Source organism: Neolamprologus brichardi, chromosome 10 (genome assembly GCF_056152115.1).
Source record: "Neolamprologus brichardi isolate AB-2024 chromosome 10, ASM5615211v1, whole genome shotgun sequence".
Lineage (NCBI taxonomy): Eukaryota > Metazoa > Chordata > Actinopteri > Cichliformes > Cichlidae > Neolamprologus > Neolamprologus brichardi.
The window spans coordinates 24495749-24523458 of NC_142113.1; the positions used below are offsets into that span (position 1 = coordinate 24495749).

A 27710-nucleotide genomic window follows, 5' to 3' on the forward strand; every position below is an offset into this window, starting at 1 on the left:
GCTGTGAGCATATGTTCAAATAATTTCACGAGTGGTCAGAAGGTTTATGTTGAAGATGTTAGATCTTTGTAACTCTCCACTTCATAAACTAAACATTTATCCGTAACAAGGAGTCATGTGCTCCCATCCAAATCATCTTCAGCTGTAAAAAATAAATTACCCACCTGTCTGTTCAAGAGTGTCTTCATGTGGGCAGACATTATCATCACACCAGTTATGGTCATGAGACAAAAGACAGGAGAACAAATACGCTCAGAAACCGGTTCAAGATGTTCTTTATTTAGTTCAGGGAATGACAATACTGCCAAGTACACTAAGCATGATTCCCATAATCATTTGTGGAAGACGACAATTTCCTGGCCATCATTCTTCTTCAAAAGAAGCACTCTAGCTCTCACCCAGAGAAGTTCGGCTGTGTGCGTGATGGGTTGCATCCTGTTTGCTCGACCAGGAAGAATTGACAAGTCTTTTCCCTTCCTAAGACTTCAGGTGCATTAAACTATGTAAGACCATCAATAAAATAACATTATTTCTGCTATTTGTAACAAAAGACATGATTCACACCAAATGCACAGACACAAAAAGACAAGTGAGACAAAAACACAGAATGTACACGTTGGGTTGTAGTGTCTCTTTGAGCTACTCACAGCTGCTTACACCAGGGACAACTAACCCTTCCCATTGTACAATATATCAAGACAGATACTAGGGCTCTCCAGTGCCAACGTGCTTAAATAAAAATGAATTTATTACTACACCTTTTGAGTGAGGAGCGCTTGCTGGTGCTATTCAACAGCACCATTGGTGGCCAAACTACTTAACTGCAGAGACTAACTGTGCTGAGCCCTTTTTGCATTTCGGGCTGATCTATTTTGATTCCCTTTTCACTGCATTGGAAAGCAGAGACACAAATTAAAGCATTATGCACGAATGTTGTGAAATGAACAAAAAAAAAAAGTGAGGCCAACTTGAATGTACTCAAGGCTATTTTTCCCTTGCAAGCTACACAATTCAAGATAAAACCTTCTGTTCAACAGTTATAATTTTGTTCTAAAGTGGGCTCTTTCATTTCAAAATATAATGTTCCCAGAAATGGTCCATAAAAAGTGGTAAATTGGCGCAAGAACAATTTGACCTTTACGCTGTCTTGCTTCCAGCTATACAACATCTTTAGGGAACACAGGGATTTGTGAAGGAGAGCTAATCAATAAAGGATCTTTTTGGTGGGGGATGCATGTGTGTTTTGAGGACTGGAAGGATTTTTTCCCCCCATCCTTCTATGCCTGGAATTCAAGACCAAGACCAAGCTTGTGACCGCCAGCGTTGATGTTTTTGCCATCAAGGAGAGCAGAAAGTGTCAGCTTGATACCTAGGAAAACACATAAGCCACAAATACATTAACACTTTAAACATTACAAGGGTTGCTGAGTGAACTCATTCACTCACAGCTCGTGGATACACACTTCAGATGTTTTCCATCCAATATTCGTGCAAGTCTAAACATTGCTTCAACTCTTGAATATGCACTTCCCCTGATGAAACCTAATATAATAACTGAACTGTCTTTGTGAATAGAGTCAGGTCTATTTAAGCACACCTAACATCTGCAGAGACTTCACTCACCTGGCTTCAGAGTCTGAGTGTAGCCCAGGCCCACAAGGCTGGAGTTATTCACCTTAGCCTGTGAGGGAACCGCAGATCAATATTATACATAGAAGTTGAACAGAGAACTTCACATTACAATGTGGGTTTTTTTTACTCACTAAACAAAGAAGTTAATAGCCCTAAAAAAAACAACAGTACAGTAAAAACAGCTTCTCTTCAGCAGGTTTTTGTGTCTATAATGCACAGGGGCGTTCATGAAAATGAAAACTGTAAATTGTATTTACGCATTATGTCTGTAAAACACCAACTAGCCACATGGGTTGGAAATGAGCAGTAGTTATAAACTCTCTTAGAAACACAACATTTACCCAGTTAAAAGATTAAAATGTTTATGAGTGGAACTGTCATTAAAATAGAAGCTGAAATAATGCAGATAATTACACTAACAAACAGTCAGATTAAATATCTCTGCTTCGAGTGGGAATTCCAGCTTTTATAAGGAAATAAACATCTGTTACAGTCAAGCTGTTGCCCAAAACAGGTCAGACAAAACTGATTAAGATGATCAGCGCCAGGTATATTAGTTTGAAATATGGTGTCTGTGGCACTGTTCTCATGCCAGTGCACCTGGATTGATGATGCATTTCAGGTCAGGTAGGAATGGTTGGTTTGTGAAAGGGTGAGCAACAGCGAATGGGAATAGTGTTGGGGAAAAAAACAAAAAAAAAAAAAAAACAAGGAAGCATCCAAAAAGAGTATCTGATGCTCAGAGTAAAAGAAAGTCGGTGACTACAGAACACAATCGATAGCAAAGACATACAGTGATTGTGTAATTTTCACTGCCAGAAGAGGGAGACATAAGACCCCAATTGTGGCATTAAGGATTAAATTAGTCCAAACCTTCACTTGCAGACACTCCTCCTCTTTAGCATGAGTGCATTTCTTTAAGACCATGCACCTGCACTGCATGACACAGTGCATTTTCTAATATATATACCTGCATTACAAGATCCCTATCAAACGGTCGACAATAGACCTGTCTAACAGTGCAGCAATAAAGTAACCCTGGCACAGAAGGATCTAAGTCACTTCAGTTTACACACTACTCACAGAGAAGGATGCGTCGGGATCAATCTGATACTTGGCAGCGATGCCAAAGCGGGTATTGCTGTTTCCAGCAGTCCAGGCCAGGTTGACGGCCGTCTCCAGCTGGTCATTCACCTTCTGGTAGATGGAACCACCAAACTCGGTACCGTCGTTTCTAAGGAAAAAGATATTTGCAATATATTTAATGCTGCTACACAGAGGTGACATTAAATTATGAGTTTGTGTTTCATAAACTTCTTGCGTGTCAAAGACATCCACAGTTAAGTGAACTGTGACTGGTGTAAAGCCTATACTACACTTTGTCTGACTTCATATTAACCACTTTACAAGCAGACTCAGACAGGCTCGGTCAGAGGCACAGCAGGAACCATGACTAACACCGTGCCCTGTCCCTCCCTCTTGCTCACCGTCTGACACCACTTCGTGCTACATTTTCACTGAAGCCTGCCAAACACTCACTCCATCTCACTTGCAAGGTAGTAAATCCCATCACCTGTGTATAAAAATAACCGCCAGGCACCTGGGTGTCAGGCAACGTGCCAAACAGACAACAAGTCAATCATCCAGACAAGGACAAAAAAGAGGGCTTTGGAAGTTCTTGTCTAGCCATACACTGGTCTGGAGTCACTAATAACTTAAACGTTTAGCCTTTGACTTACAATGTCCATTACGACAGGACAGAAGCATTCACCTAACGTCCGAGTGTTTTATCCACGAAGACTCAAATGAAATCCCACACATACACACAGCATGCCTGCACAGTAAGGTTGTATACTGCTTGATGCCAATTCAGGAATGTTTCAGTGTGGCTTGTTCATCAGACACATCATTATTCCAGTAATATTTTACTCCTTATATTTTAAATATGAATTTCTATTAAATAAATCAAATCAACAGCAACGTAGCTGCAATAACACAAGCTTCATAAGATTACTAAAACTGCACACAGATGAGGCGAGGAGGCCATATCAGCATCTCTTACACATTTGTGTGGAGCTGGAACTCGTCAGTCTTGTATCCAACTGCGAAGTTGCTCTGGGTAATCCTGTTCCTGCCAGCCTCAAAGGTCATCTGGTAGCCAGCCAGCCAGCCCTCGTAGCCCACCACTGCTGCGCCGTGGACGGCTGTGCCGTTGATGTCGTAGTTAACGTCACAGCCAACATTGATGTGTTCGCACTTGTAGCCCGTCTTGAGCTTTCCGCCCTTTTTGCTGCCAGGAGATTGCAGGGAAAAAAATACAGGTTGACATTGTTGTCTCACAGCATGAAACAGAAAACTGCTCTGACAGTGAAAAGCAAAAAAACTGGTTTATCACAAACCAGGTGAGCTAGTGCTTTTTACAACATGTCCCTTATTAAATTATTGGAGCTGAGTAGACTGCACCGTCACAGGCACTCCTGCAGAAATTTAACATGTCAGTTACCCATATGCCAGTTGCAGTTTACTTATGCAGTGCCCCATGATATTGACATTTCTTTTTGCCCTTTTACTTCCCATCAACCTCTTTTATTGTTGCAAATTAAAATGCATCAATCAGTTGGGCACCCATACATGAGGCTGTGGATGTTTGTTTTCATATGATAGACATTACATATATTATTTCACTGATTGCACAGTTGGCATTCCTGCAATGTAGTTTTTGCATCAATTTGCTTTAAGCTTTACTAAAGCAAAAAAGCCAACAAACAAAAATGCTGCTGTTCTTACCCGGTGTTTGGCGAGAAGGAGGAATCCAATGTAAGTTTCAGGCCCTTAGCCAACTGTGAAAAAGGCAAGAATGACATTTAAAAGAATGACAGGAAGAAAAATAAACAAAAAGCGCTAAAATTTCACATCTTGAAATTTTGGTCTATAAGCTTTTAGCCTCAATTTTAATGATTGATTATAAATCACAGATTCTTTTGCCAGCAGAAATCTATGTCTCATTTTTCTGCCATCACAGCACATCACCTGATCCTCGATGGTGATCTCAGTCCCCAGAGTGTTGTCCGTGTTCCACTTCTCTGTGAAGGTCAGTCCGTGCTCTGCCCACTTGTATTTGGTTTCCAAAGATCCAGCTACCTTGCTGGTCTCGGTGTTGGCAGAGCCAGTGCTGGTGAACTCCTGCAGATGATAGATAAAACCCACAACTCTGTTAATGTGGAACACCAAAACTAATGCTTTTCTGTGGTCCAGGTCCAAACTATATTTGCAGTGATAGCACTCTGGATAAGAAACTAGATCCAAAAATGCTGAAGGTGCATGAACAAGGTCAAGAAATCCATTTCCCTTAACTCTGAGGTAAGATGTCAATGAATCCTAGCAACATTTTAAAGATCAGATAATGAGCTACTTAACAGCCAGGATGGTCTTAAGCTATGATAGTACTGCTGCGGCATCAACTGTCAGCCCTGCTAATCTGATAATGACCAATGACGACTTACCAGTCCATTCTCAGACTTTGTTTTCAAGTCCAGCTTGATGAGCCCGAAGCCTGAAACAGAAAATGGTTCAAAAGATCAACAGTATGTACAACAATGTAACTATACCACCATACGGAGAAAAAAAACAACACTCTGAAACAGTCTTGCCTATGGAACAACTTTCTTAAAGATTTACAAGCATTAGCAAGCTCTCAGGATAAGAACCGCTTTAATCCCTATACTATTAGTGGCATTCATGCAAAATTTGACTAATAATCATTTAAAGAGTGTTTTCTGGAAATTCAGTACACATTAAATCAAGATATTGATTCTGGTCTGTGAAATACCCATTCATTAGCCACCAGAGTACTTTTTAAGTGATTTATTTGCAACTGACTTAACGTGCATTGATTTGATGTCAATCTTCTGAAAGCATTAGTTGCTGTTAGTTATGAATAATAGCCGGAAGGTGGGCCACACTGACCCAATTCATGGCACTGTTTGGCATTACAGCTGTCAGTTGATTCACCAGCCATACTCAACATAACGCAACTTAAATTCTCGACTGATCTTGCAGTCCACCTTCACTGAAACTGCAACATATACAGGGGTTAAAGTCCTCAAGACTATCCTTTTTTTTTTTAAGTTTATGGGACCGGTAAAAACTTATGGCACACTTAAAAGCAACACATAAAATATTATAACACTCAAAATAACTAAGATAAGTTTTATTTACACAGACAGCTGGTTTAAAAAAAATCATTGACCAGTCAGTCTCACTTGCCAGGAAAAAAAGGGAGGCCTTTTTCTTAAACCAAACACTAGAGCCTGCTTCTTCTTTTTTTAATCCATTTACAATCAATGTTATATTTGCATTAATTCAGTATTGATGCCACATACAAATCAGTAGCTTCGAGAACTGTGAATTCTCCAGATTCTCAACGGACATCGTTTGGCAATCATCCGAGAATAGCAGCATATTTACACAAACGCAATCCAAGGACATCCAGTTTAACTGTAGGCCCAGTGCGCAACATGTGTTCCTCTACTGGTAAGCTATACACAGGACTGTGACTGGTTTGAATCAATCGCTTTCATTTGATATTGCATTGTGTGCAGTGGCTAGATTTTGTGCAATCTCTGAGGGGAAGTGTTTTATTATAGATTCCAAGAAATCGTCTCATTTAGTCACAGAACAAAAGAAATTGCTCAGTGCAAAAAAACATCAAAAAATTATTCCAGTGACAGAAGATTTACACAATAACAGTTTAGTAAATGATTATTAAGTAAAAGTGGAAATAAAATGAACTCCAAATCACCTTTTTAATGCAAGACACAGAAAAAACCCCTCAAAATTAGAAGCTAACATGCATTAAAAATCCTCAACTTCAATTTTTTAAAACATGGTTTTCCAGGCTTCTTCACCTCCATCAAAGTACCAGTACTTAATATTTGTTTACCTATATGCAACCACTTCAGTTATGCAGTATCATGATGACCCAAAGGAGGTTTCCAGATGTCTTTTGGGGCACAGCATTCACTTTTCAGAGACTTATTGTGATTCAAACCCTTTTCCTTCAAAGTAGACTACACTAAAAGCTTATGAATAAAGTGATGCTCAGTGGTGCTTACCATATCCTTTGGTAAAAACATCCCTGGCAGACTTTCCAAGGTCAGCATAGGTGGGAGGTACAGCCATTATCTGAAATGAGAAAACAGGATTGTCAACAAAGGCAGAAAAAGGTGCAACTATCTCTTTAAATATCTTTTTTAATTTAAACTCTCTTTCCGCCAACCCCTTGAGTACTGCAGCTTTAAAACAGGTAGAGCTCGAAATGGCAACACTGCAGCAGAAGAACAATCATAAAGATGTGATGCATTGTTGTCTTACATGCACTACATTCCTTTAAACGTGCACACTTCAGAGCAAACTGGTCAGCTAGGATGCAGCTGCCACATTAATAATAACCTTTTCATTTCCTCTACTGGACATATTTAAAGTTTATATTGTATGAATGCTTCTGTGGATTCTTTCAGTCACTCTGCTTGAAACTACTTCAGATTTAAGGTCAAATTTGGGATATTCTGACACTTAAGCTGGCAGATTTTCTAAATGAGATTTTAAGTTTTTAAAATGGAATAAGGCAAGTTAAAAAGCGAGAGCGAGAACAAAGACTGCTCAGACTGAAATGCAAAGTGACCCCTATGATAACCGTCTAGACTGCCTACTCTTATGCATGTGAGTGACTGACTGTCCTTCATTTTCATGAAGTGCCTGTTGTGCAAAGCATGGGGTCTATTTCATCATTAGAACAGATTCACGTACAATCATAAATAGCTGCACGGGGACTTGATAACACACATGTTAATATTGATAGTAGATAGAAATGTTGGCCAGGTGAAAAGCAACTCTAGCTCACGCAATTTCTTAGTTAAAATTTAATATTAATAACAATAATAATAATAAAGGAGCAGTGAGTACCAGTGCAATAAAGCTGGTCTGTATTATATAAGAATATAAACTCCTTCGTTTCAACCTTTCTGAGCCGTTGTTTCCCTCAGGCTTGTTACTTAATGAGCGGCCTCACCCTTTATCAACAACTGCACCTTCATACCAGTTATAACACATGTTAGAAAAACACTGTATCAACATGCTTTTTCTATCTGTTTAGCCCAAACATGTTCCCCTCCATCTCAAAGGCTCGGATTTCCCTAATAAAGACTGGAACATCAGCCCATATACGTGTATCCCTAGCATGTTCTCACTATTAAATCATCTCTAAAGCTAGCCACCGGGTGTTCCGTGGAAGCACCTGGAGCAGGAATATCATAATGTCAATTGGACATTTACGACTGGTTAAGTTATTTACTGGCCCCAAGCTTGGATTACCAACTGAACGAGAGCCCAGCCCATGGATCTATTTCTCTACTTACAGAAAACCATACTAAAGCAGAGAATTAATGACTCAGACTGCTATTAACTACTAAAGTGATTAGCTTGGATTTCCAGCACTAGTATACCCAGTAGTTTCCGTGTGTAGTGTGGAAATTATAAAACTGGCAAGTACAGTCCCAGACACACTTTTTTTTGCCCAGGGTTCCTCATGGAGTTGATCCTGCCAATGATTACAGCACAAACACAGCTTGTGAGTAGTTATGTAGTTATGGCTTCCACGCGTGTCTACGAGCAACAATGGCAGAGGCCGTAGAGGACATGGAGGTAGGACAAACCCGCACGTAGGAGAGCTTACTGAGCTCTCTTACAAATACGTCAAGTGGGAAACTAAATAATTTTAGGCTAATATATAAGACAAACAGTTCAAGAATAAGAGCGCGCAGATGTCATAATATTAGAATGAGGAGGATCATCATTAAATGTCACACTTCCTTTATGAGTGCCCTTCAGGACCTCCTAAGTCACTGTCTACGTTAGAAAAGAAGACATCAGTAAAGACATGAATCAAATCAATTTGAAATCTCTAGTCTTCTACTAAAGTCACCACCAGCAGTGGCCTCCTGGACTATAAAAAATAGGTTGTAAAGAAAAGCAGAGGAGAGCATCTCCCTGCCCTCGCCTGCTAATCGATTAGCATTAGCTTGCTAACAAGGTGGGCAGCGGGCAAGGTGAGCTATATTAAAGCAGGGTTATCAGTCAGGAAGCTCACAGCCTGCCAAATTGGCTTAATTACCTAAATGAAAAATACTTCATTAACTCTGCTGACTGTGAGTCTCCTGCGAAATGCCAAATGACCGCACCGCGAGACATTAGCAAGTAAGCTAAAAGGAGCAGGCCTAGCATCTCTCCTGAACTTCGACCTGCATCCAGCTCCGGTTAAAAGGATGGATGAGGCGGACAGTCTCTGGTATAAGAATCCGCAGACAGACAGCATCATCACTTCTATGAAATACCTCAAAGGCAGGTTGTGCTCGGGTTCAGAAGAAGAAACATAACGTACCTCAGTGTGTTGCAGTACTAGCCGAGAAGGAGCCTGTCCACCGCACGAAGGGAGGAGAGAGAGAAGGGAGGTGGTGCGGCGTCACGTACGTAGGAGACACGTAAGCAGCACCAGCAACAGCCCGTCAGAGCCAAAGATACAACACAGTCACACAGCAAGATGGTGCTCACTAGAGTTCTGCAGTAGTGGGAAAAGTGTAGCTGGAGACTCCCTCAAAGTTCACGCGTAGGCTTATTTTTCATTAGGTACATTTATTCAAGTAGCCGTCAATAAATTATTATTCTAAGCCGCTTTATTTCCGATGGAAACATTGCACTTTTCACTCACTATATTAGTGGTCATGCAAAAGAAATATTCTTTAGACTGCTAACATTTCACCCTATCCCCAGAATCCTCTATCACGCCAACCCTCTCACTACATCAGTGAACCTCCTCTGTGTTTTTTTTTCCTGCAGGATCCTGCCTGACAGCTCCGTTTTCAGCATCTCACCTTAACTTTGTATCTAAACTGCTCAACCTGAGCTGTCCCTCTGAAATACTCGTTTCTAATCCTGTCCATTCTGCTCACTCCTAATGAAAATCTGAACATCTTAGGCGAAGCCTCTCATTTTATCCGCGCCATTCATCATAGCAAGTCTCACTATCTTCTCTTAAACCCTCCCTTTCACTTTTGTGGTATCCACATCACCCCTGAGACTCATCTCATCAAGCCACCCTTGCTGCACTCTCTTCTTCACCTCCCCTTGCTTGGGGTGGTGCAGCTTCATCGTTACACCTGCCTCCCTTCATTCACACACGTGAATTGTCTTTCATTTCTCGTGCTTTTAGATTTGATTCTTTAAATGACACTAAAGAGGGGGAAAAATCACGAAACGGAAATAGCATAGAATGAACATCTAGCCCTGCTGAATTCTCTCTGGGAACATTACCTCCACGCATGCGCAATTTGCTCCTCGCGGCACGCAATTTATCGTCATCGTCATCATCATCATGGCAGCATCACCTAAAATAAGCTCCCCGTTTTTCGGGTTGACTTATCAGCCTCTGGAATGTTACCTCATGCTTGTCCTCTTCATAGCAGGACCAATGAGCTCTCAGGGCTCATACAGTAGTCACCTTTACCATGGTGCGTTGAAACTGAGCACCTGTTACCACAGCAAAGGCTTTTCTGTGCAGGATTCACTCTGCAGGATAGTCTCATCCCTCACTATAACGCCTATAACCAGACATTACATTATTTTAGTGGTAGGTGCATTTCTTCAGGTATGCAGGGGCACTCAAGTACAATTTTTAAATGCTTTTCTTAGCTTTTAAAAATGTATTTAATTCGAGTTTTGTGTTTTATGCAATAATAATGTATTTCGAGTATAAGATAAATCCAAATAATTCAAACAAAAGGAGGTTATTCTGCTACACAGTGAGTATAATTTTCTATTGTTTTGTTTTTTGTTTCTTTTTTTTTTGTTACCTCTTTACCTGTGCCTTTTTAATAAAAGTTTTATAATGACGCCAGTTTTACAGTGTGGCATGCACAATAATACCATACAATCTACATGGATGTCATTATAACTGGATTTTAGTGATGTGGTTTAGTTATTTTTATGTTGATTACGCATTATTTTTCACATTCAAAAAAGATTCAGACATTCTTGTTAAAGATTTGTCTGCATTTAGGTGGAAATTACGTTACAGTTATGATGCATACGATAAAGAATTTCTTGAGAAACTCTGCATTGCTTTTATCCACTTGGTTCTGAATGCAAAGCGGTGCTGTGCGCGTTTCTGTAGTTTTGTTTAAGTGCGTATGATTTCGCAGAAACGTAGCCGTGTGGTTTAGAGATCGTTGCCCAAACTTTAAGGTGCTTCCTTTGCACCGGGTACAGCTGCCAAAAAAAACCAAAAAAAAAACCTAACAAGTAGACATCTTATCTCGTACCCACCTCACCTACGTTTTTTTCTTCTTACACTGCATATAACAACACGTTTCTCTTTATTTATTTTTTATTTCTAATTACTGAGATTTTAAAGAAATAAATAAGAACGGAAGTAATAACTGAAATTCCCTGATAGCAAAACAAGTTTAGGACCAGATTCCACCAGCTTCTGAGCGCATGTCTGCATTTAAACATTTGGCCAGTAGATGTCAGTGTTGGTAACAATCTGCAAAACGTCAAATTACTGTGTTCAGTGAGTATTTTAGAGACATGCACAGTGGCTTTCAGCAAACTACATCTGCTCATCTCTGTCTGCTTTAAGAGTCACTTTCATTTTTTTCCTTCTGTGCAGTCCATCAGCAGAGTTGAAATGCAGTTTAATTGCTGAACCTTCATCAGCCAGTTGATTGGGATTAATTTGCAAAGCAAGGATTTCATTCTTTTCTTTATAATTACAATAAACGTAATAACAGATTCAACAGATTTGGTTCCTTTGGGTTGTTTTTTCTTGTAATAATCTAAAATCATTTTGGTTGTTTCTCCTTAAAAAAAACAAAAAACAAACTGTATTGCTTGTCTAAATTTTTTTGTGTGTGTTATCTTCTTTCTCCAGATATAGTATACAGTACACGAGACACACACTGTTTTAAACATTGTTAGCCTCAGTTAAATAATTACACCTTAAGAATTTATTTGATTAAAGCAGGGGCGCCACTAAGGGGGGGGGGGGGGGGGGGGGGGGGCACTGGTCACCCCCCTAAATTTGCTGCCCCTCCCAGTGGCTCCCCACCCCATTCTGGGGGAGTGAATCTTAAGCCGCTTCTGCTAAGCTCTGCTGAGAATCATTAAAACGATGGCTGGGTTTTCATATGTATCTATTTTCAGTGATATCAACTTTAACACAAGGGAATTGACTAGGCATATAATTCTTTTCTTTCTCTCTTTTTTGCCATATTTTTCAAGTAACCTATATTTGACAACAGCATAATAAAATTCTGTTTTTTGGTGTGCCACCCCAACGTTTTAGTGGCCCCTATATGTCCACCCCTATGGAAAAATTCTGAAGGCACCCCTGGATTAAAGGTACAACTGTGACTAGAATATTCTGTCAAATAGCCTGCATTTATGTGATTTTTTTATGGGCAAGGATTAGCATGCAGAACATTAAGTTTATTAACTTAGAGAGAAAATTCAAAGCCAAACACACTTTATCGCTTGCCAGAAGGATTTATATTTGAGATGGGTTTTTTAGGGAATATTATGTGGATTAGTGTTTTTCTCCTGTCAACTATTGACTTAAGTAACTTATCTGTGATGAGCTGCAGCAGACAGGCAGACAGACATATCTCTTTTTTAAAAGCTAAAAAAAAAACTTTTTAGATCGCTCTTCAGATGATCCCTTCTTGTCTTTCTGCAAACTTTAAAGTTTTTTTTTTTGTTTGTTTTTTTGGTTTTTTTTTTAATAGGACTGCGGTTTTTAACACATTTAGATGTAGTGATTCAAGAGATACATTTGTGATCGTGCTGGGAAACAGCGATTAATAACGTTAATTACAGCCACAATTGCAAACAGCATTACTCATAAATAAAAGGAGCTGTCTCAGAGAAGAGATAGGCCATTCTTTACTCGGTCACCAACATCCGCAGCTTGTTGTCATTAAACAAACATATTTAACTTATTTCCTGATGTGTATTTAGGAGTTTCCATTTCTGTTTTATGTCCTTGCATCACTGAATCTCAAGTAACATTTAATCAACAACTAGAAACATGTTTGTCGCCTGTCGGTCGCCTTCAGAGGCAGCCAAAATTCATTTCTAGATTATCCGCTAGTCATATCTGGATGCTCTGCTTTCATCCCCCAAGCTTCAAAGCCGAGGCTGTGTTCACTTCAAACAGCCATCACCGAGTGCCAGTCAAACCCTGCTCCAGAAGACAACAAACACTGCAGAAAATGTTAATCAACCCGGGCCAAGCATCACCAAAGTAAATAAAATAAATTGTAAACAGATGCCATAATGTGCAACATATGGATAAATAAGGCAGCATGTCATCTTTCTTCTTATTTTTTAATTCAGTGGTTGACGCAGGATCCAAACTCCTCTGTCTCCTCTGTCTCTTTCAATTCCCTCTATCCCATCCATGCCAAACTTTCAGCCAGTGACTTCACTGCACGCTGCTTCTTATTCCAGCCCGGGGTGGAAGTCCACAACCCAGGGTCGGTTAATACAGAAGCATAAATCTCTCTGCCTGTGTTCCTGCGTTCAGTTTCCAGTCCAAGAGCAGTAACCTTTTTACCTTTGTCTCTGCAGGATCAAGCACATCGTTGGGTATGCTTAAAAGCTTCTTGTAAAAGATTTAATGGTTCGAATTTCCACTCCTTCGATTCTGGACGGATTTCTGTCATCACACGGGGCAGTGAAAGTGATGACAGCTCAGAACGGATGAATAAAATCCAAAAGTATCAACATTAAAACTAGCGATGCAAAGCAAGTGAGGTCTTTCATTGTGAGAAAATATTTGTGTAGGTCAAAAATACCCCGTAGTTCCATCAGCGGCTGAGACGCCCGATGAAAGAAATGTTAAATAACTGATATTCTTAATGTTTTTTTTAAAGCTAGATGAATAACACATTTCTACTCAGTGGATTTAAAGTTTAAACTTCCATTTTTTTTAACATCCTTGATTATACATTGTATTTTAATCTGTTAAATTAATTAAACTAGCCAATCAGCTGATAGGAATGTACTTTTTTTGCTCAACTGGCTGCAGCTTGTCCCGGAATAATCCCTCTGACGTAACGTCTAGAAACGAGAACAATGCGAGCGTATTTCTCGAAACAATAAAAGTTTTTCTTCCTCTTCTCATTGTTGAGTGTGGTATCAGCGAGACATTGTGCTCTCGTGAAAAATCTGTTTGTTTCGGATACGCCATTCCTCTGAAAACCCATCAGAAGTTCTCTTTACAACGCAGACATGAAGGGAAACAAAAGTGGCGGCTCAAAGGCGGGAAAAGGGAAGAAAAAAAAACAAGCTGGAATTGAGCGGTTTGTCATCGTGAAAAAAAGAAGACAATACGCTTCTTTTTTTTTTGCCTTGTTGTTGTTTAATTTTTTTTGTTTTGATCAGCATCTTTGTTTACAAGTGGGTTACAGGATAGGAAAAGTGAGAGACGTGTCCTTCCTGTCTGAACTTTGGTAAATACATTGGAGGCATGAGAAAATGTCAAGGCTCAACTGTGGTCAGAGTGCTGCAAGTGGAGCGGTGACTCATTTTCAGCATGAGTGTGTCTATGCACGTTTGTGTGTGCGTGAGGGGAGCGAGAGAGAGGGTGAGAGAGATGTAGTGTTTGTATGTGGCACTATGTGTGCAGCAGATGCAGCGATCTTTATCTCTCATTCATGGCGTCCAAGGAAATGTAGCGTAAGCTGGTTAACAGTCATTTTCTCGGTATCTGCCTGCCTGCCAGAGATGTGCTGATAATCACTACTTTGTCGCTCAGGCAGCCACCTGCCGTCTTGTTTTGTGGAAACTGAGGTAATGCTATAGCATTGCCCAATAGTTGTAGTGGTGCCCTCTGCTCCTTCATTGGTTGACTTTTACATGTTACATAGCTGCTCTTTGCAAAGACAGACGCCCAGTAGGAAATACAGCAGAGGGTCAGCAAAACTCACTTTATATACACACAAGCAATTTATGCCACTCTGTCATCTTCTGCAACTGGATTTTGTTTTAAAAGTTTGTGCACCTGTTCTGGCTTTGTTCAAAACCAAATGCGGTGTGTGTAATATTGGGGGGGGGAACTGATATACTGCTAATTGTGAGGCTCATGGTGTTAACTGAACACTGGTATTTTGGTGTTTGGAGCCAAGCCTTAAAGGCTCTGCACCATCTATGCTTATTTAAGGTACCATGGATAAAGGCATTCAGCAACTGACATACAATACTCCAAAAAAAAGCCCACATAAAGCCCATATTTTTGACCAAAGTGAGAAAGAACAGCCTATATAGCTTATACTCTGATTCACATCTGCAGCTGATAATCACAATATGAGACCACAGACTTGGCAGGATGAGGAGAGCTGTGCCCCTGCCAGCACTTTCACCACAAACTATCAAACTGCTACGCCGAGCCTCCTGCTATATACTGTGCGCAGCATCGGTGTGTGTACTGAATACTTGAATCTGTAATCAACACATTCTCCATATTCTCCCCCTCAGGTGCCCCGCCAACATCAAAGGAGGTAAAGGATGGTTTGGTATCTCTGTGTGCCTGTGCCTTCCAATGTATAAAACAGCCCGGCTTTCAGCCCCAAGACACAGGCGGGGAGCTGCCGAGGAAATTAAATTTCACGACTACCACATTGCTACCTGGCAGGTAGGGCTGTGGTTCGTGTATTTTGTAGCTTTTGCCTGCACCTGGTTATGAGCTGATCACACCAAACGCCTCTTTAAACCACAGGATCAGATATGGAAATCCTTGTGCCAAAGATCCAGGTTTTTGTGATTCTTTGCACGGCAGCGGAGGGAAAAGCATCAAACTGTCACTCAATTAGACAGTGAGAGAAAAATAATAATAATTTAGGAATTTAACTACAGAAGGAAGTAAAACAGGTAAACTGTAGTAGAAGTAGTTACTGCTGAGTGACCCTTTAATTACAAAAATTGGATTTTTAACTTTAATTTAAGCTGTTTTGAGGACCAAACTTACAAAACAAATGGAATAATTTAGTTTGAGATTACATTTCTAATGGAATATGCATTTTTGAAGGTCTTATGAAAAGATGTATTGAACTGCATAAAGTTCCCTCCAGTCAGATATGGTTGAGTGAAATTTTAGAGGGGAAAAAGTACAAATTTTCACTCGTTGCACATCATAAGAGAGCTTAGACGCTCTTAAATTTATAACTCATTAATTGCAACGCAGTATTTCTTCTGAAGGTTGTTTTGCAACTTTATGTTATTTGGTTTTCTCACTGAAGTATGTAATCTTTACAAGTGACAATAAAGAAAAGAACGCGGTTCAGCCCTCGTTTCATTCACTCACGCGAAAAGTATGTGACATCATTCAGCTGCCGAATTAGATCAAGATGTAGCTCTAATGACTCGAAAATACACTTTATCAGTTTGATATGATAGATGAAATAATCCAGTTTAGGATGTACTTTTTGGTTTGGGGTGATTTACATTGTTTTCTCGTCAGTGCCGTTTGGTCTTGGTTGCTCTTTGGCAGTTTGCTCAAACATTAAAGTTACTGTGGTTAATTACTGGAGCAAAGGCCCAGAGAGAGAAACTGTGCACCAACTGAAGCTCCTTGGCACTGAACCTCAAGCCCCGAGCTAGTAACCTTGGTGCGCTTTTTGATCCTGTCTTGAGTTTCACATCATAAAAATCAACAAAATTGGCTTTTATCTTCTCAGGAGTGCGGCCAGATATTGAAAGGCAGATGAATGCTTTTATCACCAACAGAGTTGACTACTGTAATGATTTTTTTTTTTCTTTTCAGGAAAGCTTTGCAAAAGCTGCAAAGAGCAAAAGCAGATGTTTCATGGGTTGCCCCTCAGTTTTAGATTTTAATGTTCTGTAATTGGCAATTCGCTCACGAGATGCCAGACTTACCCGACTATTAATGCTACTTTTATCCCCAGTTTTACATTATCTTTTAATTATTTTATGATTAACAACAGACTTGATTTGACTTATTATTAAACATTTTGTAAACCCACAGTCGCAGAATCTAATTTTCAGGAGTTGCAATCTTTTCGATATTATGTCGACAATCCTACGGGTGGAGTGACCAAAACAAACCCCAAGTTTCTCCTTTTTAAGGCCCATTTGACATTTTGGAATGTAGCTCTGTGCACTTTTACTTTTGTGTCATGCAAGAGTTGCCGAAAGTTTGAAGTCAGTTGATTGCACTTTACCAGTTTGTAACCTTAACAGATTATGCTTAGGCAATAACTTACATTACAGTAAATCACTTGTGTAATTCTACATTTTAAAACGTTGCTTTGAACCTCAAAGTTAATTCCATTCACAGAGCACAGCTATCTAAGAGCAGGTTAGAGGTTGTTATATTGGAGGAGTACAAAGAACTTTCCACAGGGGTGTCTGATCAGCGCTGAGATCTTTCGATGGTTGTGTAATACTCTACGTCCCTACGAAACACGCCCTGTAGTGCCTTGACAACCCATCTACAGTAGATGTGAAGAGCTCTTTCAACTACAAGAGGTGTGAAGAAATCAGACAAACTGTTGTCTGCGTGTAAATACGCTGTTTGTTAAGATGCTGACGGTTAAATCTAAATGCCAGGCACACCTCAAGCTAACGTACAGACAACCACACAGAAATACAATCACTCGCCCACTCTTGAACAGCCCACACAGACGCACACACACACACAGAGGTGAAGGCACGTATACACTCTCCAACTGTAGTCTGCCTCTTTCAATATCTCTCCAGAAAGATAATTTAAGCATACACTTTTCAGAAAGTAACTTCTTCAGTTATGTGTGGAAAATAATGAAACGTGTGGAGCAAGGTATTGTTTCATCGTCAGAAACCTGTGTGGGTGACACATGTATAGTGTAATTTGCTACGTTATGGCGTCAGAATCAGAATACTTTATTAATCCCTGAGTAAGTAACTAAACTCGACAAGATAACACAATGAATTACAAATTTACAAGATACAACAAAATAGCTCTAATTATAAATATCCCAGTATATTACACAACGTTAATATATGCAGTTGGGTAAAGGTGTACTTGTGTACTTGTAACCTTGTTTCCTAAAAGTTGTGTTTTTTCAGAAGCCTTTTATTTTTTTAAATTTTTTCTAAGAAACAGCCCACCAGGAACAAATACAGTATCATCTGCAGGAACATCCTGTTCACACTCGCATTACAATTACACACATTTGCACTTGGAAGCGGCCCAGAAGAACCACAGTGTAATCCGCAATCCACTAAGTATCATTTCAGAAAGTCAGTTTGTTGGTATGAAATGTCATTTATGCAGTTAATATAAAAATAAAAGGAAAATTAAAGAGCAAAAGATCTCAGATTTAACATAGAATCTGTCTGATTTTATTTATTCATCACCTTCCCAACAATTTGGTGCAAGTCAAAGTGATTCGGAAGTAACTGCAAAACTGTTAATAACAGTATACAGAAGCAGTGAAGGTGATATAACTGAGAAAAGAAAACAATAAAAGTCATCAATACTTAACAATAAAAAAAGAAAAGGATGACATTCAAAGCCAGTTAAGGAGGTCGGTCTTATGCATTTCTTTGAAAATGCCAACACTATCAGCTTCACTGTTAGCCTGCACTCTGGAGCAGCTAAAGACCCTTACATATTCTCATGTCCTCCCTTCTTCTGATCCTGGAGACTTTTTAATCAGTTCTTAAGTACATGCAGACTCAACTAAAAGACATTTTCATTTATTGCATATTTTGAGATTTTTTAGAAAGAGCCAGTATTCCTGCATCTTTCAGTTAGCACCTGGTCTTTTCCCAAAGTTTCTGAGAATTACTTGATCAATTCAACTGTTTCTTACACCTTTAGCTGTTTTGAGAGTGCGCTAGACACAGAACATACTGTAAGCACTATATAAACAATATACATACATATAAACTGACACACACACACATACATATATATATATATATATATATATATATATATATATATATATATATAGTGTTTCCACTTTTCATTGTAGTGAACGACCTACAAACCTATCCAGGACTTAACTTTTTGGTGTTTTGTTATTTAACAGGTAATCTGACCTACATACCACAGGAGTCAGAGGTTTGGTGTCTCTGTAAACTTTTCCGTTCTGTTTATTTTTACTCTCAAGCATCCTAACTGCATCCAGATATAGACCTCCTCAAGGCAAATTTTAATAAAACTAACAAACAAAAGTCTAAAATATGTTGTTCATAGTAGCTCTCTAAAAAACTTAAAACAATAAAACTTCGAAAATTAAGCAATTAAAAAAATAATGCTAAAAAACAAGTTTAGAAAATGCAAACAAAGTTGTCGACAAGTACATTATTCTTTTTGATGTCTTCCCAGAGCCAAAAGAACAGTCTCTGTTTTTATCTTTTTTCGAAGACTGCTTCATATATCACAGTGTAATGCTATTTTAATTGCGTGTTATGACAAATGTAATTCATACAGTCAAAGTCACATCTCTATTCAGTCAGCCTTCGTTAGCTGAGATGTACTACGTTATTATCTTGCAGTTCGGTGGATAAGAAAAGACCGGCTCTTCGCTTCCACGATCCATCCGACTTTATTTCCGATGATGCAACCTCAAACCTCAGTTACTCTTCCCAGACAAATAAATTTTGTCAATCACAAAACAAGCAGCAAACCCCACATAAAGGTTTGTTTGACTCCAAAATGTTCGCAGTATCACCGCAGCGTTCAAATTAGTGCCGTATCAGATGAATCTCTCCATCTCACCAGAAAAGTCATGCACCGAGAAATGTTTCTGATTGTTTTCTCCGTGTGTTTATAACAACCAGGAGACAGAGCCAGTGCGCAGATATGTGTGGTGACACATTTGTCGCCATCCCAATGAAGGCCCTATAATCTTCCCAATCAGGAAAACCAGAACAAATTAGGTTATGCAGCGCTTCCAGTGAGCCATCACAATAAATCATCGTCATGGCCCAGAGCATGTATAAGTACGCCATAAAACAACAGGGCCTGGGAGAATAATGTTTGTTCCCAAGATTGGTCCACAAGTAGTGGGTGATATACTGTGAGAAGAGTCCCATTCACATGTATTTCTCACACGCTTATTGTACGGTGCAGTGAAAGTATTTCCCAACGATAGGTTACAGGGTCGGCAGGGTTTGGGTTTGGCTCTCATTATTTTTCATTACGGGCTTTGCTGGCTGTGAACAAGCACCAGGCAATAAAGTATGATTGTTTACTGTCACTGTGAGAGTGAATGGAAAGACAGTGCATTAAAAAAAACCATCAAAACAAAGTCCTTACAATCAAAGTCACGTAAACAACAAACACTAATGGGTGTTACTGTACATGAAGTTGACAGAAAAAACAAGTGGTTTGCACTGAAGCCTCACAGAGAGAAGGTTTGGGGTTTGAACCTGATCGTTGGTTTGGGAGTTTTCATGCGCTCAGTACGTGTGGGTGCTCTGATTTCTTTACACTATCCAAAGACATGGATGTGAGGCAATGGGGTTCTAAACTGGCTGTAAATATGGCTGTAAATGCGGATGTGAATGGGCATATGTCTGTCTGTTTAAGCCCTGGGTGTGCCTCACCTCACCTGGGTCCAGCCTACTTGAATAGTTAGATAGACAGTTAAGATGATGCATAGATGGATCACAGCTGTGGCCGGTGAATGAATAACTGCCACTAGTTTTGTAAACGTTTAACTGGGAAACACCATTGTCACGGTCTGTGGAGACAGGCTGTGCGGTGGTGTGTGTGATGGACCCAGGTGCGTACACAAGTGAGTAGACGGGAGTGAACTTAACAGAAAGCGAGCCTTTATTATGGCTGAAGACAAAGTGTACAAACAAAGCAGGGATAGCGTGACTAAACTAGACTATAACTAAACTGGGAAAACGAATACTGTGACAAACTAAGAAGACTCAGAGACTATGATGATCACTGCAAAGACTGACCGTGAAAACATGGAGGTGAGAACACAGACGACGCGACGCTGAACACAGCAAGACTGAGGACTAAATACACACATGAGGTGATCGGGGGAAGTGGAGACACATGAGGACACAGCTGACTAGAATGAAACATAATTACAGCACAGGGGAGAGTGAACCTAAATGCAGTGACCAAAGAACACCAGACTCTTTCAAAATAAAACAGGAAACCCAGAGACATGAAGATAAATCATGACATGACCTTAACATAACCACACAGACATGAAACATGACAGGTAGACGCACGAATCAGGGAGAGATGACAGAAACAACTAAGAAATTAACTAGATCAAAAATGGATACAAAAATACATACAAAAATACATAAAACTCAAACACTGGGGTCACACGACCCAGCCCATGACAACCATATGTTCTCATTACAGTTCTAACACTAATTAACTGTTGATGGGGCGATCGTGGCTCAAGAGTTGGCAGTTCATCTTCTAATTGGAAGGTTGCTGGTTCGAGCCCCAGCTCTGACAGTTTCGGTCGTTGTGTCCTTGGGCAAGATACTTCACCCGTTGCCTACTGGTGGTGGTCAGAGGGCCCGGTGGCGCCAGTGTCCGGCAGCCTCGCCTCTGTCAGTGCGCCCCAGGGTGGCTGTGGCTACAATGTAGCTTGCCATCACCAGTGTGTGAATGTGTATGTGAATGGGTGGATGACTGAATGTATGTAAAGCGCTTTGGGGTCCATAGGGACTAAGTAAAGCGCTATACAAATACAGGCCATTTTACCATTTACCATCAGTCTGTGTGCTTCACTTTATTATTGTTGGGTCTTTACCTAAAGTGCCTTGAGGCAACTGTTGCTGTGATTTAGCTAGTTGAGTTAACTCAAGATCCCAAATATCAACCTGATGGTGACACTGGAGGAAAAATGAGTCATTACAAGAATTCACCATGAATTTCTGTACAGGACAGTTTGTGGGACCAGCGGAAAAGGTGATGATTAGGATTCATAGTCTGTGGACCATGAACCTATTTCACATTTTTTGTTTAACACTGTAGGTGACTTTATGTAGACTTGGATACGTGGTAATCCACCCGACAGACATTTCAGTCAGAGTAGAGGACCAATGAACAAAACCCAACTTGACAGAAATAGATTCGGTTGATGCTACAGCGTGGTCAAATATGAACAGTGTTGGGGAGTAACGGAATACATGTACCGCCGTTACGTATTTAAAATACAAAGTATGAGTAACTGTATTCCGTTACAGTTACCGTTTAAAAAGGTGGTATTTAGAATACAGTTATTTTGTTGAAATAAATGGATTACACGGCGGTACTTCCCCGTTTCATATTGTCGCGGGTCAGGCCTGTTTGGGTTTTGTTTGACAGCCACGTTCTGTTGTTCCAGGTGGCAGCGTTACGGTTGCCATGGTTACATGGTGACGCTCTCTCTCTGCGTGTTTCCTGGGTGAGAGAGCGCCTGTTGTTGTTGTTGTGCTAAGCTAATAGGCAGAATGCTACAGACATAGCTCTAAAGAATGTAGCATCATAGGCAGCGTAGTCCGTGCTGCAGGGAGAATGGACTGCCATACACGTTATGTGTCTGTGAGCGAGGGAGGGAGAAAAAGGAAAAGTATGAGCTGTCATCGAGCAAAAACGGGAGCTGGAAGCATGTAAATATAATAATAACCACTGCAGCCAAGAAGAGTGCCTGACAAGCCCAGTTGTGAGTAAGCTATTAAGACTCGACTGTACGCTGTGTTCGTGTTTTCCTCCAAAAACAATAAGTTCCGTTGGAGCAGCCTTTCAGCGCCTCTCTGTCTCTCGCTAGCAAAGTTGACCCAGATAACAAAGTAAAGCTAGTTTTCGGCTACAAGCCCTACACAGAACCCACCATATTAGCCAGAGGTCCCTTTACTACGTACTACGGTTCAGAGCCGCGGACCTTCAGTTACAGTAATAAATCACAGCAATAGTACATTCATGTAGTTGTAAACAGCATGATAATATATTAAGTAATCTAAAGTATTTAGAATACGTTACTCTCATTGAGTAACGTAACGGAATACGTTACAGAATACATTTTGGGGCATGTATTCTGTATTCTGTATTGGAATACATTTTAAAAGTAACCTTCCCAACACTGAATATAAAGCAGATCTGTGGCACTTAAGGCAAATTACCAATAAAAAAAGTAGAAGAACATTTTTCGAGTAGTTTTGAACAAAGCTGCATATGTGAGTCACTCTTCAAGGGAGAAAAAAGCACTAATATCATAAGCTTCTGATTTTAATAATGGCAATGCTAAGTACATTTTATTAAGCCTCCTAACAAAAACAAAAGGAAGTTTTATTTTCGTTTAATTGGTGCTGTTTTCAATCATTTGTTCCTTTCAAATATTTTGAAAAAATAAAAATGATAACTTTGATATGAAGATTAATACCAGAGAGCAGGAGATAAAAAGAAGAGGAAGAAGAGGAAAGGAGAAAGCCAGCGAGAGGGTGAGGAAGAAAGGGAAGACAAATGGTGAGAGGAAAGAGAGAAGCAGTGAGGACCAGTCATGCAGTCTATGGTTCAGCTCCAGTTGGATATCAAATCTGTGTTCTCAGTCTGTGAGTCAAGTAAAAACCATCAAAGCTTGAGGTTTGGGGACTGGAGGCTCGGTTCAATCTCCAACCATTTCCCACAACCTTTCAAGGGCTGCCAAACATTTATTTGTTTTGGATTAATGTAATTAACCCCCCCACCCCCCTTTCCTGGTGTCACACAGAAGAAGCGAGTCACAGTGAAAAGATTACAAGTCCTCTGCTTCTCATACAAGCAGCCCGGCCGTCCCAGCACAGTGGCTCGGAGATTTCATATCAGCAGGATTATATTTTTGCTTTAGCTTGACGTGTAAATCGCCCACTGACAGTTCTCACGAACACATCAGCAAACACTTTACAGCCGTGCAGTAAAAAAAGACACACTGCAGGGAAGAATACATGTGTGGTGTGTCTGTGTGTCCTTTCAGCCAACCTAGAGTCTCTTTGTGCACAGCCACACAAACTGTTGCTTTGTCTCTGATAGACACGTGAATTTTATATATTTTTTTATTGTTATATTTGGAAACTTTACAGCTCACAGGGGTCTAAAACATTTCAGCTGCTTTCCCAAATGTCTCAAAATGCCAGCTTTAACATTAAGTCGTTATTTATTGCCACGTTTAAATTCAAAAAGCTGTGACATTGTGTGTGAGGTCAACTTATCTCTTTCAGGATTTCATGTGAAGACAGGCAAGCGTGTATTGCATCAGTCCGACATGCAGCGTGGAGTCGTGTAAAAATAGCACATCTAAAAGCTGAAGAAACCCCTGCTAAGGTTTCTTATTGTTTCTAATGCAAAGTCTGAACTCATTCAGTCTGATTTAAAGGTCTTCAGTTTGTATAATAAAACTTACTCAGTCAATAAAACTTCATTCAGAGTAAAAAAAAAAAAGGTTTTAGCAAACCAAGAATCGTAACTCTTTTGGCGTCAATAATTTTTCATGTGACAGTCGCTGTTAAAATTATGTGTAAGAGTATGTAGTGTATTAGTGTTTGAGCCATAGTAAAATGTCCCATAAATCCAGAGGGTTTTCTGTTTCATACACCGAATCTCCCTTCGTGGGCAGATGACGCATAAAAATGAAAAAAATCTGAAACCATTGTGAAAATTCGGGGATCAAACCCAGATGGGACCAAATCATTTTTCAAAGTCTGGCACGGTGAATAATACGCTTTCTGATTTTGAATGTTAGAATAATGAGAGGCTTTTCTTCAGGCTGAGGGATGCATGTTATAGTTTTGCCATTTCAACAACTGCTCAAACAAGAAAAAAGAAATGCAGTCTTGTTAGAAATTATGATGTAAACACCTGAAAAGAATCTTTGGGGGAATAAATATTTTTTGATCTCTCCAGTTCCAATGTTTTCCTTCAATGTAAAATACTTTCGAGGACCATGAAAAAAAATGATTCATTTTTATCAGCTGTATACAATTATACACTGAAAATATAAAACCATAACTCCTGTTTAAGATGCAAAGATGTGCCTTTGCTCTGTTCTGTAATGCTGTGATCGACCTCTTATACCTTGCGTGGGTCTTCGTTCACATTAATTTCCATTATGTTCCTCAAGAGGTCAGCCTAACTCCCTGCGCCAGCAGCAGCAGCAGCTGGCAGCGTGACCAGCACTGAATATCAGCACAGAGGTAATTTTTTAAAAGCTGGAGAAACCTGAAAGTCACACAGATCAAAATCTCAGTATACATGTTGAAGTGAGGTGAGAGAAAGAAAGATATTTAGGATTAATGTACCAGTTCTTACTTTATAATATATTAACTGGTCCATTCAATTAACTGCAGAGGCAGATGAACTGTAATCCATATATGAGTTTATCTTGGAAGAGAACAGACTAAAATAAATAAATGTAGAAGAAACCAGCTTTCACTGGCTGTGCTCAGCTCGTATCCTGATGATAAACTTACAATGCATAAACTCACAGTTGGGTATTTCCCCTATTAGAGATTGGAGTTTCTCTTTATTATTCTTTTAATCACACAACTGTTCATTTCTTGGAGCTGGTTTGTTGAGCTGGCTGGTATTTGTTTGTTAGTAAATTGTTACATTTCCTGATGCTTTTAATACCACAGTTTGGTCCTGAGCAACAGGAAATACTAAAAGTTAACAGGCTGTCCACACAAACTACACGTGTGTCTGGATGCATTTACAGGCAGGTGAGCAGAAGGAGCACACAATCCACCACGAGTGAAACATGCAATTATACGTACTCGCGCTGATCTCGGTCCAGCATCTCCTTTGATCTAACTTGACTTCTCAGAATGATTGTTCTCAGCAGCAACACTGATGTCCTGCTTTGTCTTTGAGAACATTGGTCACTGCAGGTCATTTATAAATGTATACCCTATATATAGTGCTGATTTTAGTTTCCACTGACTTGCCACATCATTTTCACACAGGTTTATATATATATATATATATATATATACATATATGTGTGTGTGTGTGTGTGTCTGTGTGTATGTGTGTGCGTGTGTATCTATATCTATATCTATATAGATATAGATATATCTATATATCTATAGATATAGATACACACGCACACACACATATATATATATATCAGTATTCTAAAATATAAATTGTGAAAAACGATTTTAGAATCAACTCAACAAAATTAAGAAGTAAAGGAAAAGGGTTTTTTTTGCCATCTTTAACATTTCCAAGTATCAAACTCCTTCAAGGTCTCCTCGGGTGTTCTGGGAATTTTAAAACTTCTTCTTCTTTTTTTTTTTAAATAAAATCAATATGATTCTCTCTTTCCATCACAGACACAAGTCCTTACTCAGCTTTTGTCTTCTCCTCTTAAAGAAGTTGTTCACAAGTTAAAGTAAGTTTCCTCTGAGATAGAAATGGATAAAAGCACAAAAAGTGATTTACAAAATGAGCCTTGAGTTAAAAGAAGCTCAGACGACTCTACAAGCTGCTCGTCTTTAAGTCGAACAAGTTGGCAGAAGTCTTGAGTGTTTCCTTTTTGTTTCCATGGCAGCTGCCAGTTTGCTGAAGGGGGAAAACATGCCAGGATGTTTTTCTTTGTCTTGTACGACACTCCCTTCATTTGACCTTGGCTTTGGATGAGGCTGTTAGGGCACACTGTAGCACTTCGGAAATGTAGGAACATTGCAGAGTCTAGAGTCTAAAGTCTGGGATGGACTTTAAAAAGAAAAAGAAAAGTAATGAAACTCTAACAGTAAAAATACTGTTTGTAAAAAACAAAAAAAGAAGGAAAAGAAGAAGAAGAAAGATATCTATAAGAAAGAAAATGTGTCTGCATATTTATCCTCTTTATACCTATATTTAAAATCAAAGAATTATTATTATTTTATTTTATCTTCTCTTTTTAAAGTCTCTAAACCACCATACAAACACAAGACACTTCACCTCGCAGCCATGGAGCGTGACATCAATCCTTTGACGGGTTTCAACTCTGGCTTCTTTAAGTTGTAAGTCTTGTGATCCCAGTCCTGCAGAATCCTTCACATCTCCAAATAAAAGTTTTTTCAGAGGGATGTAAAATGCATTTTTTTTCAAGCATTCTTGTGCAGCAATGTTTTAATGAAAGGCAAATGCAACTTTTACTAAGCCTGACCCACATTTTCATTCTTTTATGTAACTTCCCCAGAGATGTCAACCCGTTATTTGGATATCGGGACACGAGACCTTCATCCTCTCACAGTCATCAGTCGTGCTCACCCTGAACATCCAGGATAGCTGTAGATTTTCTGGGACCATTCAAAGGGTGCATGTGGTCGTCTGTCACGTTATATATAAATGAATAGATAAATAACAGAAGCCGAGGCTATGACACTCATGCTAACATCTCCAACTTTAATAGTAACTCCCAACATATTATTCCTCCCACCAGACAAAAACATAGACACCAATGTATAAACCTATTAAACATAAGTAATACAGATGTTACCATTCTTGTTTTATTTTGGTACTTGCTACATAAAGGAACATTAATATGAAGATATTAACTCCTTTTTATATGGTAATATAAATATCAATAATAATGGGGCAGGGTGGTTTTAATTGGTCAGCACATACACATTAATGCCAAGTGAGAAAATGACAGTTTATATCAGGTGATTTTTGCACAAGAGATCTTAAAATTGCGCTTTTTCTGCTTCCTTTTTTGTGTGTGTGTGCATCTGTGTGTGCAGATGTGTAGTGCCTATGTTTACTGCTTCCATTGTGGATGTTTGTTAGTGAACATGCATGCATGAACTGCAGGTCCTTGATCTCCTGCATGGAGTGGCACGGAAACGCTCACACAAATACACGCACGCAGACACACAAAAGCTCACACACACACACACACACACCCACTCCCCAAACCTAAACAATGATCCATCATAGGAATCCACATCCTCCTCTGGGCCACATCAGTCCCTTTGCTGCGGAAAAACTGATCCCAGAATCGGCTGCTAACTGTCAACTGCAGGACTCT

At 39.6% G+C, this 27710-nt stretch overlaps 1 protein-coding gene across 1 annotated transcript; it reads right to left on the minus strand.

Annotated features, from left to right (window-relative positions):
* Positions 1 to 259: 259 nt before the first annotated feature.
* vdac1 (voltage-dependent anion channel 1) lies at positions 260 to 9190 on the minus strand. The gene is made up of 9 exons (XM_006785021.3): positions 9071 to 9190; positions 6747 to 6816; positions 5136 to 5185; positions 4663 to 4815; positions 4420 to 4472; positions 3695 to 3922; positions 2716 to 2866; positions 1624 to 1681; positions 260 to 1369 (listed from the first exon to the last, which is right to left on the minus strand). Exons 2-9 carry the CDS (start codon positions 6811 to 6813, stop codon positions 1278 to 1280), a joined length of 852 nt encoding a protein of 283 aa, XP_006785084.1. The 5' UTR covers positions 6814 to 6816; positions 9071 to 9190; the 3' UTR covers positions 260 to 1277.
* Between the last annotated feature and the right edge of the window lie 18520 nt (positions 9191 to 27710).